The sequence below is a fragment of the Chenopodium album genome, chromosome 7, assembly GCF_948465745.1.
Source record: "Chenopodium album chromosome 7, dcCheAlbu1.1, whole genome shotgun sequence".
Classification (NCBI taxonomy): Eukaryota; Viridiplantae; Streptophyta; class Magnoliopsida; order Caryophyllales; family Amaranthaceae; genus Chenopodium; species Chenopodium album.
Genome location: NC_137840.1, coordinates 768,364 through 782,410, shown reverse-complemented (window position 1 = coordinate 782,410; position 14,047 = coordinate 768,364). Strand labels below are relative to the sequence as shown.

Sequence of the window (14,047 nt, the reverse complement as noted above, 5' to 3'; positions counted from 1 at the left end):
CACCAATGATGGAACCTCAACTTGACACTCGTGATTACCCTTGAGTCTTAAGTTCAATGAGTCAAAGTACGTTATTTGTGTGGTTGAAGAGCACTAATCATTGTATTTTTCATCCCGATAATTATAATGCTTGTATTAGTTCCCATTTGTATTAAAGTAGGGTGAGCATAGCTCTTAATAAACTTCTAATAGAATTTATTTGAATTGTAATATAAGTATTGTAATATTTTATTATAATGTGTGCTTATATACAAATATTTCTATTATAATACTTTAATGGGAGTATTGTGAAGTTTACCTAAGTGAGCGTAAAGTTTGGCCGCTTTAAGGAGTTTTAGGACTTTTAACTCCGAGGCGCTCATGATTGGATACATGACACATGACCTTTTTAAATGTGTCAGCTCTTTACTAGATTTTAAGGGGATTGAAATCTTGTGTGTAATTTGGATTTAATTAGTCAAAGAGGATCACTGGTTCAAAGCATAGTCTACCATGTCATCCTGACTATTTGAAAACAAATTTACTAAGTAAAGGTTCAATCGTAAGACACCTTTATTTATGCATAAGGTTTTCAGAGTTTCCATTAATTTTAGAAATGGTGGGGGATTGTTGGAATATTTCCAATAATAATGTTATGTGTGAGATGTTATCCCACATGAAAAAAGTAAGAAGGGAATGTATTGTTTATATTGTAAACAATTAGATATGAGTTATGAAATGGGCTAAGTGGTGTTTTTGGACAAGTGGGCTAAGTGGCTAATATATATTTATAATCAAAGACTTAGCACTTAGCCACTTGACACGGACACGGAAATTAAAAGCCTAATACGATAATTAATTTTTGTCGGTTTATTTTGAACTCTGATTATTTAATTATATATTATTTAATATTTAATTAAATGTAAATTGAACAGTTACAATTATAATAACTGCTCATTCTTATCTTTTCGGATAACTGCCAATATTTGATCTATTTAAGATCAATTATGGATGAATGGACGTTCATCCTGTTCTTCTCCTCTTTTCTCTGTTTTCCCCAAAAACTCTAGGGTCTCATGATCGTTAGTACTAAACGCTCTTGAGTGTATATCTTTGTATCCCAAAAACGTGTTCATCATAGCCTTGTTAGTACGGTGGGGCGAATAACGTTTTTAGGAAAGTGTTCTTCGTACACGCCTAGATCCGTTATTTGTTTTTGTTGTTCCAATCAATTTTTCTACCAACACAATATTGAGTTAAGCTCGTTACTCTTACAAAGTACTTGTATTAGATGTTGATGATGGTTTCAGGTTACATCAAATATAAAAATCATGTGGCATATGCAAAATACATAATACCAAGGATCATTTCTGCTAGAATGGATTCCAATATTATGTCTTCAAGTCTTAGCTTTCTGGAGTGCATTTCTAGGCTTGACAGTTTGCATAGCTTGCTGTTTTCCAGCCACTATATGCTCTGCCATGCCATGCTTATTTTTGACAGTTTCAGTTAAGGAATGCACGCCGTGGTTTACTTGCTGAATAACAAACATGGATATATTTGTAATTCATGAAGACCTTCCTGGATATACATACACAATTTTTTTTTTTTTTTTTTTTTGGTGTTCTATCCGGTTCACCCTTTGGGCTAATCCGGATTCGGGGATCAGTTCTGGGTGGTTAGGTTCCAGTCACCTCCCAATTGTTGTTGCGGGGGTTCGAACACGGGTCCTCCCTACCAAGTGTAGTCCCAATCACCACTACACCAACTGCCAATTGGTGGATATACACAACTTTTTTGCTTGAAATTTGTTAGTATTTTGACATTCAAGTATCACTACTCAGGTTTGCATGCTGCTTAGCTTGATTGTGCTATGCTTGATATGTGACCTTTTGAGTTGTCTGTTGATTTTCGATCCTTACATTACTGTTTATTTTTTAATATAATTTATTGTACGGAGTACATGATTTAGATACGAAGTAAAAGTTAACATTCGACATTTCATGTTGTTGCTTGTCAACTATGTTGCTTGTCAACTCTGTATTAAAACTTCTGTCACAAAATATCAATATCTACTTCAAACCTTCCATTTTGATTTTATATATGAAGTACAAGTATATATTATATTACATCTTAAATGCAACATACTATAACGAACATTAATCTTAACAGGACATAGATAGTAGAAGGATTAAATCGCATTTATAATTAGGTAAGCGGATGACAAAATAATGAAATCAACTAAAATAGAAATATTCCTTTCATGTCATTGCTATAGTATCAAATTATATTAGTGATCATGTGTTATTTTTTTGTTACATGCATCAAGTATGTGTTACATTAATTAAATAAGTTGCGTGTGATTAGCTGTACGTTGAACCAGCTAACTTCATTTTGATAACTTATTATTTATAAATAAAATTATGACAAAAGCGCGAAGCCCAATCAAGAGAAAACACGTGCTAGGATGTGTCATTGCCAACTGGTAAGTATGTTTAGACATAAGAATTAAAAATATTTAAGCAGTATAAACTACAAACTTGAAGCTATCTGTTTTCTTGAAGACTTGATGCTAAAATTGTAATGAAATTTAAGCTACATTAATAAAAGGAGAGAAAATGGTGAAAAAGGAGGGAAATGAAGGAATAGAAGGGAAGACAATAGTAGTGACTGGTGGTTTGGGGTTCTTGGGTGCATCTCTTTGCTTAAAGCTAGTTCAAAAAGGCGCTTTCGAGGTTCGATCCCTTGACGTTCGTATATCTTCACCATGGTCTTCTCTACTCTCTCAAGCTGGTGTTGTTTCTATTCTTGGTATGAACTAGATCTCTCTCAATTATTGTATTGAGTGTGATGTTATAATTTTAATATATATTGATGAGCATTAGTATTTTGATTAGAGGATATATACTACCTCCGTTTCTTATTATGTGCAACAAAGGAATATTTTATGTCTCACAAATAATATACCTTTGTTGCACATAATTAGAAACGGAGGTAGTATATATATATATATATATATATATATATATATATATATATATATATACACTCTAAACTTATTTTAGTAAGAGTTGCATCCTTTTGACTTTTTTAATTAGGAAAGTTCGTGACCTCCTTTGTATGTTTAATTTTGTTACTCGCGTTGTTTCATACTTTCATAATACTGTATTGTAATTCGTCTATGCCATTTAAAAGTCAAACTTTGGTCATTCTTCATGGGTTACTTTTAAACAAATTTAAATATTATACACGCGTACAGGCACACAGATTTTTGATGTATAGTAAATTTTTTTATATTAACGATGGCATTTGGTATACATGAATCTAATAAAGTCATCAAATCAGTAGGTATCCTATGTTAAATCATCAAAAATATGAGTTTCTTGATATACAACTGTTATATACTCATATATATAATATATAAGTAAATATAACACATGCATATAATATTAAGATCTACAAAAACTTAATATAGAAGTGATAAGAGTATATAAACCGATCTTGGGCTTCAACGGTTTATATACTCTATCAAGAAGCATGACCAGCATCTTATTACTAATATCTATGTACAGATTACAGAGTAGTATACTTGCTTATAATAAGTTGCAGGTATGATTTATATGTACAATGTCTATGTATCAGTTAAATTAGATCAGCAATGCACCTGTTTAATTTGTCTCTAATTCATTTAGTAGTCTAATAATAAGGCTTGGTGATATTTGATAAGGAGCTTGGATTAGTGATCGCTTTGTGTTTACAGGGGACATTACTTGCAAAAAGGATGTCGAAAAGGCTCTACAAGGGGCAGATTGTGTCTTTCATATCGCTTCTTATGGTATGTCAGGCAAAGAAATGCTTCGGACTGCTCAAATTAATAAGGTTAATATTGATGGTACTCGGATTATACTAGATGTCTGTCTGAAATTTGGGATCAAGAGGCTTGTCTATCTGAGTACTTGCAATGTTGTGTTTGGAGGAAAGGAGATTGTGAACGGAGATGAAAACCTGCCTTATCTGCCTCTAGGTGACTACTGCGATCCATATAGTCGTAGTAAAGCTATTGCCGAACAGCTAGTCCTCAAGTACAATGGCCGTCCATTCAGGTGATCACAGAATCTCCTATCCTGACTTTACTTATGAGGCACAGCATGCATCTATAATGCAAGGATTTGCTAGCTTGTACAGTTAACTGCCTTCTGCTGCCTCTACCGTGAATACTCCTGTCTTGAAATGATTAGATTTACACTTTTTAGGATGTCCAAAAAAAGTATCACAATTTCAAGTATAGTAATGATTTATGATCGGATTTTCTAATGTGCTGTTAATGATAGAAAAGCACAACAAACTAACATAAAAGGTATTTTGTAAAACCTAACCATATAATTTCAGACAGGGGAAGTACTTGCCTACATGGTGATTTCAAAGTTTCAGTATTCACCCTCATACATAGGAACTAATGTCAAATCTTTGCTTCGGGTTAAGCGGTTTGCAAGTTTGTACAGGCATGTGTTAAAATGATTATACCTCACATCTAATGCCTTTACATTGATAACCAGGGACAATGGCGGAAATTTTTACTCCTGTGCAGTTCGCCCTGCTTCTATCTATGGCCCAGGTGAAGACAACATTTTCCCAAGGATAGTGAATTGTGCAAAATTAGGTATGCTGCTATTTAAAATTGGAAATGCAAGTGTGAAAACAGACTGGGTCTATGTAGATAATCTTGTAAGTGGTCTTCTGTTGGCAAGTATTGGGCTTTTAGACGAGGTTTCTGGGAGAGAGAGGCACCCTATCGCGGCTGGACAGTCTTATATCATCTCAGATGGTACTGTGTACTTTTTTTTTTGGCTAGTAATTATATTACATTTCAGGTATCCTCTTTAATTGACTCTTTCAGAGAGGATGTTCTGCTATGGAGTCAGTTCTCTCCTAGTTTATCTGCATAATTTATGTCTAAATAAATTTATATGATTTTCCACTAACAGGGTCCCCATCTAATACTTTTGAGTTCATTCGACCTCTGTTAGAAAGCCTGGAGTATGGCGTGCCAAACGCCTCATTGACTGTACCTTCTGCTCTTGTGTTCGGAAAGATATGTCAGGTTTTCTATACCATTCTATATCCATTGCTCAGCATCTCATGGCTTCCTCAGCCACTAATCCTTCCTGCTGAAGTGTACCAGGTATTAATCCCTTATCCTTCCATTTCTGCAGCATATTTGCAAGAGTACATCACAATTGCTAATATGCAAATTAAATGATGTGACAGATTGGTGTAACACATTACTTCTCATTGCGAAAAGCTGAGGAGGAGTTGGGATATTTTCCCGTAGTGAGTCCACAGGAAGGCGTGGAGACCATGATTTCGTATTGGAGAGAAAGAAAGAGGCGAAATATAGACAGTCCCAAGTTATATGCATGGCTTTTTTGTGTGTTTGGGTTGTCTGGTCTTTTTATAGTCAACTTCTTACCAGATATCGGTCCTGTGACGCTTCTCAGAGCCATTGCTCTTCTCATCTTCAGATCAATGAGGAAAATCCGGATAGTATCGTGCATTGTGGCAACTGCACATTTATCTGAGGCCATATTTGCATGGTTCCTAGCGAAAAAGGTTGACCCTGCGAATGCAAGAGGCTGGTTTTGGCAGACACTGCTTCTTGCAACATTCTCATTGCGTCTTCTGTTGGCTAGGGCAGGACCTATAAGCTAGGGTGTGACCTCTTTGTTAATATTGTTTATCTTTAAATTTGTTGCACTTATATACAGATTACTTTTTCCTACAGTCGAAAACAGATTCAGAGAAACTAAACATATTTTAGGATTACTGACAAGGTTGCTAACATATTTTCTGTTTCCCTTGATTTTCATAGGCTTACTGAGTTACTGTTTTCGGCTTTGGATTGAAATTTGTAAAGCATAAGTGGATCAGCATTATTAAAAGTAGGATGGAAAAATGAGACAAAGAGCTAGATAGACAAGGGAAACATAAATTACAGGATCACACTCTGATTTAAGCATCATTATGATTAATATCCAAGTATATAAAGATTATAACGAGTCTTGTCAAAGTGAGGTATCAAGAGAATTGCTGACTATCATTATGATGAAGGATCAAACTGCAATAAATAATTAATAATGTTTAATTAAACATCAGATCAAAGAATTGTGACCTGAATCCCAATCTAATACCCTCTCCTGAGAGCATGAGCTACACTTCGACCTAGACTAGTAGATCTTAAACCTATGGGCTGTATCATCTATAACTAGTAACTACTCACTCTCCTGTCAGTCAAGCATGACAATCAAGAGAGTACTTGAACTAAACAAAGGCATTGAATACGAATCAGGACCAAGATTGTGGTGGCCTGATCAATATGATAGTTTTACACCATGCCAAAGCATGTAGCAAAGATGCCACTTCCTCATGGACTGACGGATATGATGAGTGGATCCGGAGTGCTATCAGCAGCTCCGGCAGTTTGGTTAAATGGGATTCCTGTCACGCATGGAGATTCACTCAAAGTCCCATGTGATGGTGGGCTTCTGGGTCCTGCTGGTCCAGCCACAGCAAGAGGTCGTGCAGGAGTAACAACAGATTCTGTATTTCCCATATTGCAGAATACAGCAACCTGCCATACATATCAGAAACTGTTTTAGAGTATGCACTACTTGGTTTAATGTATGACTTTCCATCTTTTACACACTTCGAAACCATAAAAAGGGCATTCAAAGACCTAAAATAACATTCTAATAACCTACAATGCAGGTACTTCTACTGGAAGGGCATAGATCATTGTACTACCTTCGTCTTAATATAATAAGCAACATCTATTATTGTAGTTTAGTTTTTTTACAAAAAACATAGGTCTCTTTCTTAGCAAGTTAAAATTGAACTTGAACATTTCACTCTTGATGATATAATTATAAGAATCCCAATGATGTACTAAGTAGAAGAAGTAAGAAATAAATTATGAAAGATGGCAAAGGTAGTTTAGCTATATTTCCTGAAAATAACTACAAAATCAATGCAGCCAGTTATTTTAAATGGTATACAATTATACATAAAAACATAGATGCACATGATGAAAGCCTAAACTGGTCAATGTAACTGTATCCATTGGAGGAGTGATAAATAAATTTCATTCACAAATGTTTTAAAAAATTCTCTATCACAAAGAGGGCATTTTGGTGTTTCATGTAAGATGTAACAAGGGGAGCATTTTAGTATAAATTTTGCTAAATTCGGGGATTTATTAGATTTTTTTTAAAAAAACTTACCCTATATATTGCGCCTGGGTGCATATAGATCAAGTTAAAATAATGAGTAGCTAATATTTTCTTATATTGACTCATGTAAGGTCTAAGTTATTAAATACTCTCCATTCACAAATTCCAAAAGTAGCAAACAATTTTTAAAGAGCCATGAATATTCACGAGTATTAAGAAAGATCCTATGTTCAAAACCATTAATACCAAAATAATCAATAACAACACACCCAACTTGAGCAACCTAAGACCTGAATATGTTTACTTAGCTACCAAAGAATAAACTAATAGCTTTGCTGTCCTCGATTATAATAACAAGAAACAAGTAGAAAGACAGCAAGATTAACTAGGGTAAGAAGACAACACACTTGAGGAGAACATTAGCTCAATAAGCATTTTAAACAACAAAGATCTGCCATATTGGAAACTCAATTTTAAAGCTGCAGGCTGAAATCAGTGTTTATCATAAGATTATATATTGACATTGCCCTGGACTCTAATAGCACACTCGATATCTGCTCAGTCATCAACTACATAGTCAAAACATAATATCCATCCGTCTAAGAGCATTTAGACTTAGCGTTTCTTTAACAAAAATTAATTAGTCCATGATTTATAACAACTGTAAAACTCGGTAGAAAAATATAAAATTGGCCTGTGAGAGATGGACAGATGTCAAACCTGTACTGGAGACGCAGCAGTTAAGAGACCGGCAACACCACCTCCTAAAATACGGCCATCAGGATCTTTTAAAGAAACAGTTAAACCGCCACTCCAACTACGTGGACCACTGCCGCCATCTAAAAGCCTGAATGAACCTGAGAGTGACACAATTTCGAAACGTCCCTGCAGTAGAGAGCAGGAGAAATATAACAGAACAGAAAACCAAGAAGAAGATTTTAGAAAGAATCGTTAATGTAGCCCAGTCTTCATCTTCTGCCTACTCATGACATGGTAAATTATAAACCAGACAAACTGAAATTCGAAAAGGCACACCACATTTGTAAAACATTGTTGCCTGAGCTGTGCAATTACACAAGGATGAAGATCACTTATCCTTATGGAATGCAGGATTATCAGAATTAATACTTAAGTAGCCAATTAAATTGTAAGATGAAACCATGCATGTTTTGTCTTAGTTTACTATATGAGTACAATGTAATCTAATCAATAAGGGGGTATTGCATTATTGATATTAAATAAAATTAAAAAAAAAAAAAAAATTCAATATTTTCAGAGTATATTACGATTTCAATCATTATAGACTGTAGTGTAAACCTAAAAATTGCATTATAGGTAACATATCCATAATTAATACCCTTGAACCTTAAAGCAAGCATCTTATGTATAATGAACATGTGATGTTCAAATCATCCAAATTTTCTCAATGTGCAAAAGTAACTATCTTATTAAATCTAAAAAGCAGCTTCAACCCTTCTCAATAATAATGGTTAAAAGGCAATTTAGAAATTAGTTACTTAACATACACACCCATTACATATCCACTTCTAAATGATGCATGTAACGCATATAAATGTGGCAACAAACCTCATATGTTGATAAGTCACCAGGCAACACTACTGGACGAATTGTCGCACTCGATATAGATCCGATAGCAGAATTAATGAAGATAACACTAGCACCACTTTGGGTAAGTGACATGATTTTAGAGGATATATCCTGCAACAATCACAAAAAAAAAAAGGTATGGAAGTCAAAAAAACAAATTAAGCTTGACCAAAAGGCTCGACTTAATGTAGAATAATAATTTATCTGGTTTAGGTTTGAGAACAACCAGGAAAAACTACAATACAGCACAATTCCGCCTGCCTACCCTGATGACACATATTGCGCGCAAACATGAAGTGAAAACAACTTGTTCAAATATATGAACCACAAAGCCATTCATATCAAACTTGGATCCAACAAGTAAAGAAGCAAAAGTTAAAAAATAAAGACAGCTTACATCATCAAAATCAAGAATTTGGATTCTCAGTAATTATATCACCTAATGCTCATGATGAATTAAATTGGCAGTTGAGATATGTCTGTTCTGCAATAATTTTGTAGAATGACAACTTTTGTGATTAAGTTTTGGAAGGAAGAACTATAATTACAACATGAATCCACCTACCTAGGCTTATAACACATTGCATGCAGACATGAAGAGAAAAAAAAGACTTGTTAAAATCTGGACTATGCAGACATTCATATCCAATTTGGACATAGTAAGCGAAGAAGCTAATCATAAACAAGGACAAACTTAACAGCATGGAAAACAAAGAAGAAGAGATGACATTCTTCAGCTTCAATTTGTGCTACTTGTTGGGAAGAAGAAATAATGCTACTGCTTTATATTAGAATAAGAGGAAAATATAAAGGCTATGACTAGCTTGCCTTTTTACTGATTTCATTTCTTCTTGCTTTTCATCAAGTTACAAGAAGCATATATATAGCAAACCAAAATATAACTGACGGGAATGCCAACAGCTTGGCACATGAAAAGCTTTCAACGGTGAACTAATATAATGTCCACTTATCACACACACTAATTACATTAAGTTGTGACCTTTAGAATTACTTTATTCAATACCACAGACAAGCGAAACATGTTTCACATTGGGAGAAAAGAGGAGCAAATAATATAGCTTATGCAACTGCAAATAAAAAAGGATACATTTCTTCAGCAATAACTATTAAATCTATGGTATTTCGCTTAACTAATCTAAAACTAACTCACGTAAAACGTAAAGCAAAATATCCTGATTAGTTCAAAGGTAAATTAAGAATGTTTGACAAACAAACCCAAAAACATGACATCTACTCATATATTATTATAACAATTTGCCCAAGTTTTTTGTTCCACCTAGAAGCAGATCATTACTTATTAAACATGATGCAATAGTTGTTTTTGCAAAGTAAAACATGGACATTAAGGAGGATATCATAAGACTATTTGACAACTTAATTATCTACAAAACATATGTATACATGTATCACATGATGGAGATCCACCAATTTGCCATTGCAAGAGGAAGAATATGGAATTGAATGATGTATAAGCAGAGAAGACATAGTACTCGATAAGTCGATATCAATTCTGAATTCATATGCCAAGCAGCCAACAGCATCTAGTCTCATTTACTCAAAAAGATAAGAACCACATGCATTCTTATCATGTAAAAGACTAGTTTAATAACACCAACATAGCAGATAACAAGAGAGGAATATTGCACACAAAATAGTATGTACAAATCTTACACAATAACTAGAAGAATATAAGAGGAATAATAAATTCCAGGAGGAAAAAATTTTAGTTCAATCAACTCCCCAATGTTCTGCATTTAACATTGAAATTTTGCCGCATTTGATGATTGATATGAATATAGACCCATTTATAATTACCATCATCAAAAGAGTTAAGAAACTTGAGTTAAAAAAATTCTCAATTATTAATCTGAAATAAATTAGTTTTTAATCTATATATAATCATATGTTTTAATAGTTAATTTTTTTCACCAGCCATACACCTAAATCACATACATATATCACAAGGTAAAACAACACTAGATACATCGAAATTAACAGCAGCAACTCTTTAACAAATTTTGCTAGCATGTCTCAAGAGGTCCAAATGTAGATAGCTTTCCTAAATCTACCATTAATTAGTCATCATCAACTATATTTAATCTATTCTTTGAAAGCAAAATGAAGATGAGTTATTACCTCTCCAGTATTAACAATAATTACATCTCCATTAAGGCCGCCACAAAGTGCAGGATTTCCTGCAATTAAAACATCAAATAAGCAAGTGCAACTTCAAAATCTTACTGCATGAAGATGGTTCTACAAAAATAAAATAATAACAAAAAAAAAAAGAGCAATTGATGTAAATAGACAGAACTTAGGATGAATGTGCGAAAAAAAAAGACTCAACTATGAAGGAGGATGTTCACAAACCTAGCATCGGTAAGTCTATTTTTGTTAACATGGTGCATTATTAAGGCGTTCTTACTTCACAAATTCATTCTATATACGCCATTTTTATCTATAAAAACCATATATTAACATGTTAATTTGAAAAAAAGAGGAACAAAAAAACCATCATTCATATAATTAGCATAACTACAAATACAGTCAATAGCTTTCTAGTTTAAAACCGTGGTTAGTATAATTTTCAAAAGCGAGGATGATGGAGAAAAGGTAGCATATATATAAAAGTGCTTGTGAAAAAGGGAGTTAAGGGTCAATGGCTTAAAGAAGAAGATCAAAGGCAAGAAGAAGGGCAAATATGTAACTTTCCCTAATTCAGGAGAATCTTAAATTGATATTGCAACATAACCTCTTAATCTACAGAACATATTGAATAAGTCAATCATAACCAATCCAATAAGTATATATACTAGTACTAGATATCATATACTATTACTCCATTTCTTTTTGTCCTGCGACAAATATAATTAACATCAGAAATCAAAAGCTGAAAATATATAGTGTTAAAATCATATATATGCATACCCTGACGCACTCTCCCACCACCCCGGGGACGTCCTCTGACCCTCCTTCGCGATCCACCACCCTGTTGCTGTGGTTGCAGCTGCTGCTGGTCCTCCTGTTGTGGCTGCGGTGGAGGCGGCTGCTGCTCCTCCTGAAGATGCGGTGGTTGTTGCAGTAGCGATGGTTGCTGCACCTCCTGAAGAGGTGGCTGTTGCGGTTGTTGTTGCACCTCTTGAAGAGGCGGATGTTGCGGCAGCGGTGACTGCCCCTGCTCCTGAGGAGGAGGTTGTTGCTGCAGTTGAGGAGCAGTCTGTTGCTGCTGCAGTGTCGGCAGCGGCGGCTGCTCCTGCTGAAAAAAACTCTGTTGTTGCTGCAGCGGCGGCTGTTCCTGCTGAAAAAAACTCTGTTGTTGCTGCAGTTGAGGAGCAGTCTGTTGCTGCTGCAGCGTCGGCAGCGGCGGCTGCTCCTGCTGAAGAAAACTCTGTTGTTGCTGCAGTTGAGGAGCAGTCTGTTGCTGCTGCAGCGTCGGCAGCGGCGGCTGCTCCTGCTGAAGAAAACTCTGTTGTTGCTGCAGTTGAGGAGCAGTCTGTTGCTGCTGCAGCATTGGCAGCGGCGGCTGCTCCTGTTGAAGAAAACTCTGTTGTTGCTGCAGTTGAGGAGCAGTCTGTTGCTGCTGCAGCATCGGCAGCGGTGGCTGCTCCTGCTGAAGAAAACTCTGATGTAGTTGTTGCTGGTGCTGCATGAGATGGTAAGGAGGCAGTTGGCGAAACTGTATCCTTTGATGTTGCTGCGGCGGCGGAGTGGCAATGGTGACACCAGGAGAAGCAAAAGAGAGAGGAATAGCCATTGATGAAAATTCAGGGCCATTCTTTCTAGGCCTACCTCTCCTCTTCCTTGATGACTCCCCATTGCCATTGCCATTGCCACTGCCACTGCCACGTCCACTACCATTGACACGGCCTCTTCCACTGTCACCGCCACGGCCATTGCCATTGCCACGTCCACTGCCAATACCGGAAACCGGCCTGGACACGGCGATTCCTTCCGAGCCAGCAACAACAGGAATGTTCTGTGTCACCGCCTGCGGAGGCTCCGTTGGTGGATTTTGCATTCCTCCACCGTCAACGCCGCCGCTGCTGCCACCAACGTTAGTCATTTCACTTCCTAACATTTCTTTTTCACTGCCGTTATTTTTTTCTTAAATTCCCTGCAAATATTAAGTAAAAAAAAAATTTAATTAATTTTAATTCAATCCATTAATAAATTAATTCTACAGATGATTCAGAACACAACTAAATGATCTTACATGTCAAATTTTTTGTTTTTTTTTTTTTTTTTAAATTCACTCCTGAGATTTAGTAAAAAAAAAATAATAATAATAATTTTAATTTAATCCATTAATTCCACAGATAATTAAGAACAAAAATAAATGATCTTACAAGTAAAAAACTTTATTTTTTTTTTTTTTAAAAAAAAAAAAATATAGAATCCACTCCTGAAATTTAGTAAATTTTACAGTAAGCGAGTAAATGAGTGAGTGAGTACAATTAAAACCCTAACTACCTTATGTAAGAAATTTTTTTACTAAAATACGGCAGACCAGATAATTCTGCTGATTTTACTAGCGAATTTTTTTTTTTTTTTTTTTTTTTTTTTTTTTTTTTTTTTTATGATCAACCAGAAAAATCGCAGAATTTGTCGAATTTCAATGTAATTACTTGTAATTCCATGATGAAAATAAAAATTAGGAATTTTTTTTTTTTACCAATAATTAAGAATCAAACAACAAAAAGAGGAATTTTGAAAACAAAATAAAAACTCACCAAAAATAAGGGAGAAATGATGACAACAATGAGAGAGATAAAAAAAAAAAAAATAGCAGAGAATTGAGATTATATATAGAAGATGACTGAGAAAAAAATTGAATCAAATTCAATTATCATTTGTATTATTGTTGGTGTAATTGATTATTGTATTCTGATTTATACCTATTATAGATATATTATACTATCATTGTGATTTCTTTCCTTAACTATAATATTTAAGAAAATCTTTTTTTTTTTTTTTTTTTTTTTTAAACGGGTCTGAGCCACGCCCGTCACAACTGTCCATTTTATACTATCAAGGAGATTCCACCTTAAAATCATATGCCGATAAAAAAGTAGTCCCTTAGCCTTATAATGTGAACACAACTTTTTTATTTCTTCAATGTGGGATACACATCCTAATACTAACTCTCACTTATAAACTCAACTAATGTGGGAGAACACATCACTTAGTTGTAGATTTTCGCTCAACATCTTTTT

The 14,047-nt window shown here is 34.8% G+C and overlaps 2 protein-coding genes across 2 annotated transcripts; one reads left to right on the top strand and one right to left on the bottom strand.

Moving 5' to 3' along the window:
• The first annotated feature begins 2,429 nt into the window (after positions 1-2,429).
• On the top strand, positions 2,430-5,738 carry LOC145640750 (uncharacterized). Its single transcript, XM_081691980.1, has 5 exons — positions 2,430-2,790; positions 3,740-4,082; positions 4,536-4,804; positions 4,965-5,161; positions 5,248-5,738. The coding sequence occupies exons 1-5, from the start codon at positions 2,598-2,600 to the stop codon at positions 5,686-5,688; spliced, it is 1,443 nt and encodes a 480-aa protein (XP_081548106.1). The 5' UTR covers positions 2,430-2,597; the 3' UTR covers positions 5,689-5,738.
• A 441-nt stretch (positions 5,739-6,179) lies between these two features.
• Positions 6,180-11,211, bottom strand: LOC145639829 (AT-hook motif nuclear-localized protein 10-like). The gene is made up of 5 exons (XM_081691156.1): positions 11,205-11,211; positions 10,971-11,029; positions 8,793-8,924; positions 7,926-8,090; positions 6,180-6,607 (listed from the first exon to the last, which is right to left on the bottom strand). The coding sequence occupies exons 1-5, from the start codon at positions 11,209-11,211 to the stop codon at positions 6,401-6,403; spliced, it is 570 nt and encodes a 189-aa protein (XP_081547282.1). The 3' UTR covers positions 6,180-6,400.
• Positions 11,212-14,047: the final 2,836 nt, after the last annotated feature.

Excerpts from the sequence above, each read along its gene's own strand:
- LOC145640750 (XM_081691980.1), top strand. The coding sequence starts at position 2,598 with ATGGTGAAAAAGGAGGGAAATGAAGGAATAGAAGGGAAGACAATAGTA. Across the intron at positions 2,791-3,739 it reads TGGTGTTGTTTCTATTCTTG|GGGACATTACTTGCAAAAAG; the intron begins GTATGAACTAGA and ends TTGTGTTTACAG. Across the intron at positions 5,162-5,247 it reads TTCCTGCTGAAGTGTACCAG|ATTGGTGTAACACATTACTT; the intron begins GTATTAATCCCT and ends ATGATGTGACAG.
- LOC145639829 (XM_081691156.1), bottom strand. Across the intron at positions 8,925-10,970 it reads TTATTGTTAATACTGGAGAG|GATATATCCTCTAAAATCAT; the intron begins GTAATAACTCAT and ends TGATTGTTGCAG. Across the intron at positions 8,091-8,792 it reads GTGACTTATCAACATATGAG|GGACGTTTCGAAATTGTGTC; the intron begins GTTTGTTGCCAC and ends TCTCTACTGCAG.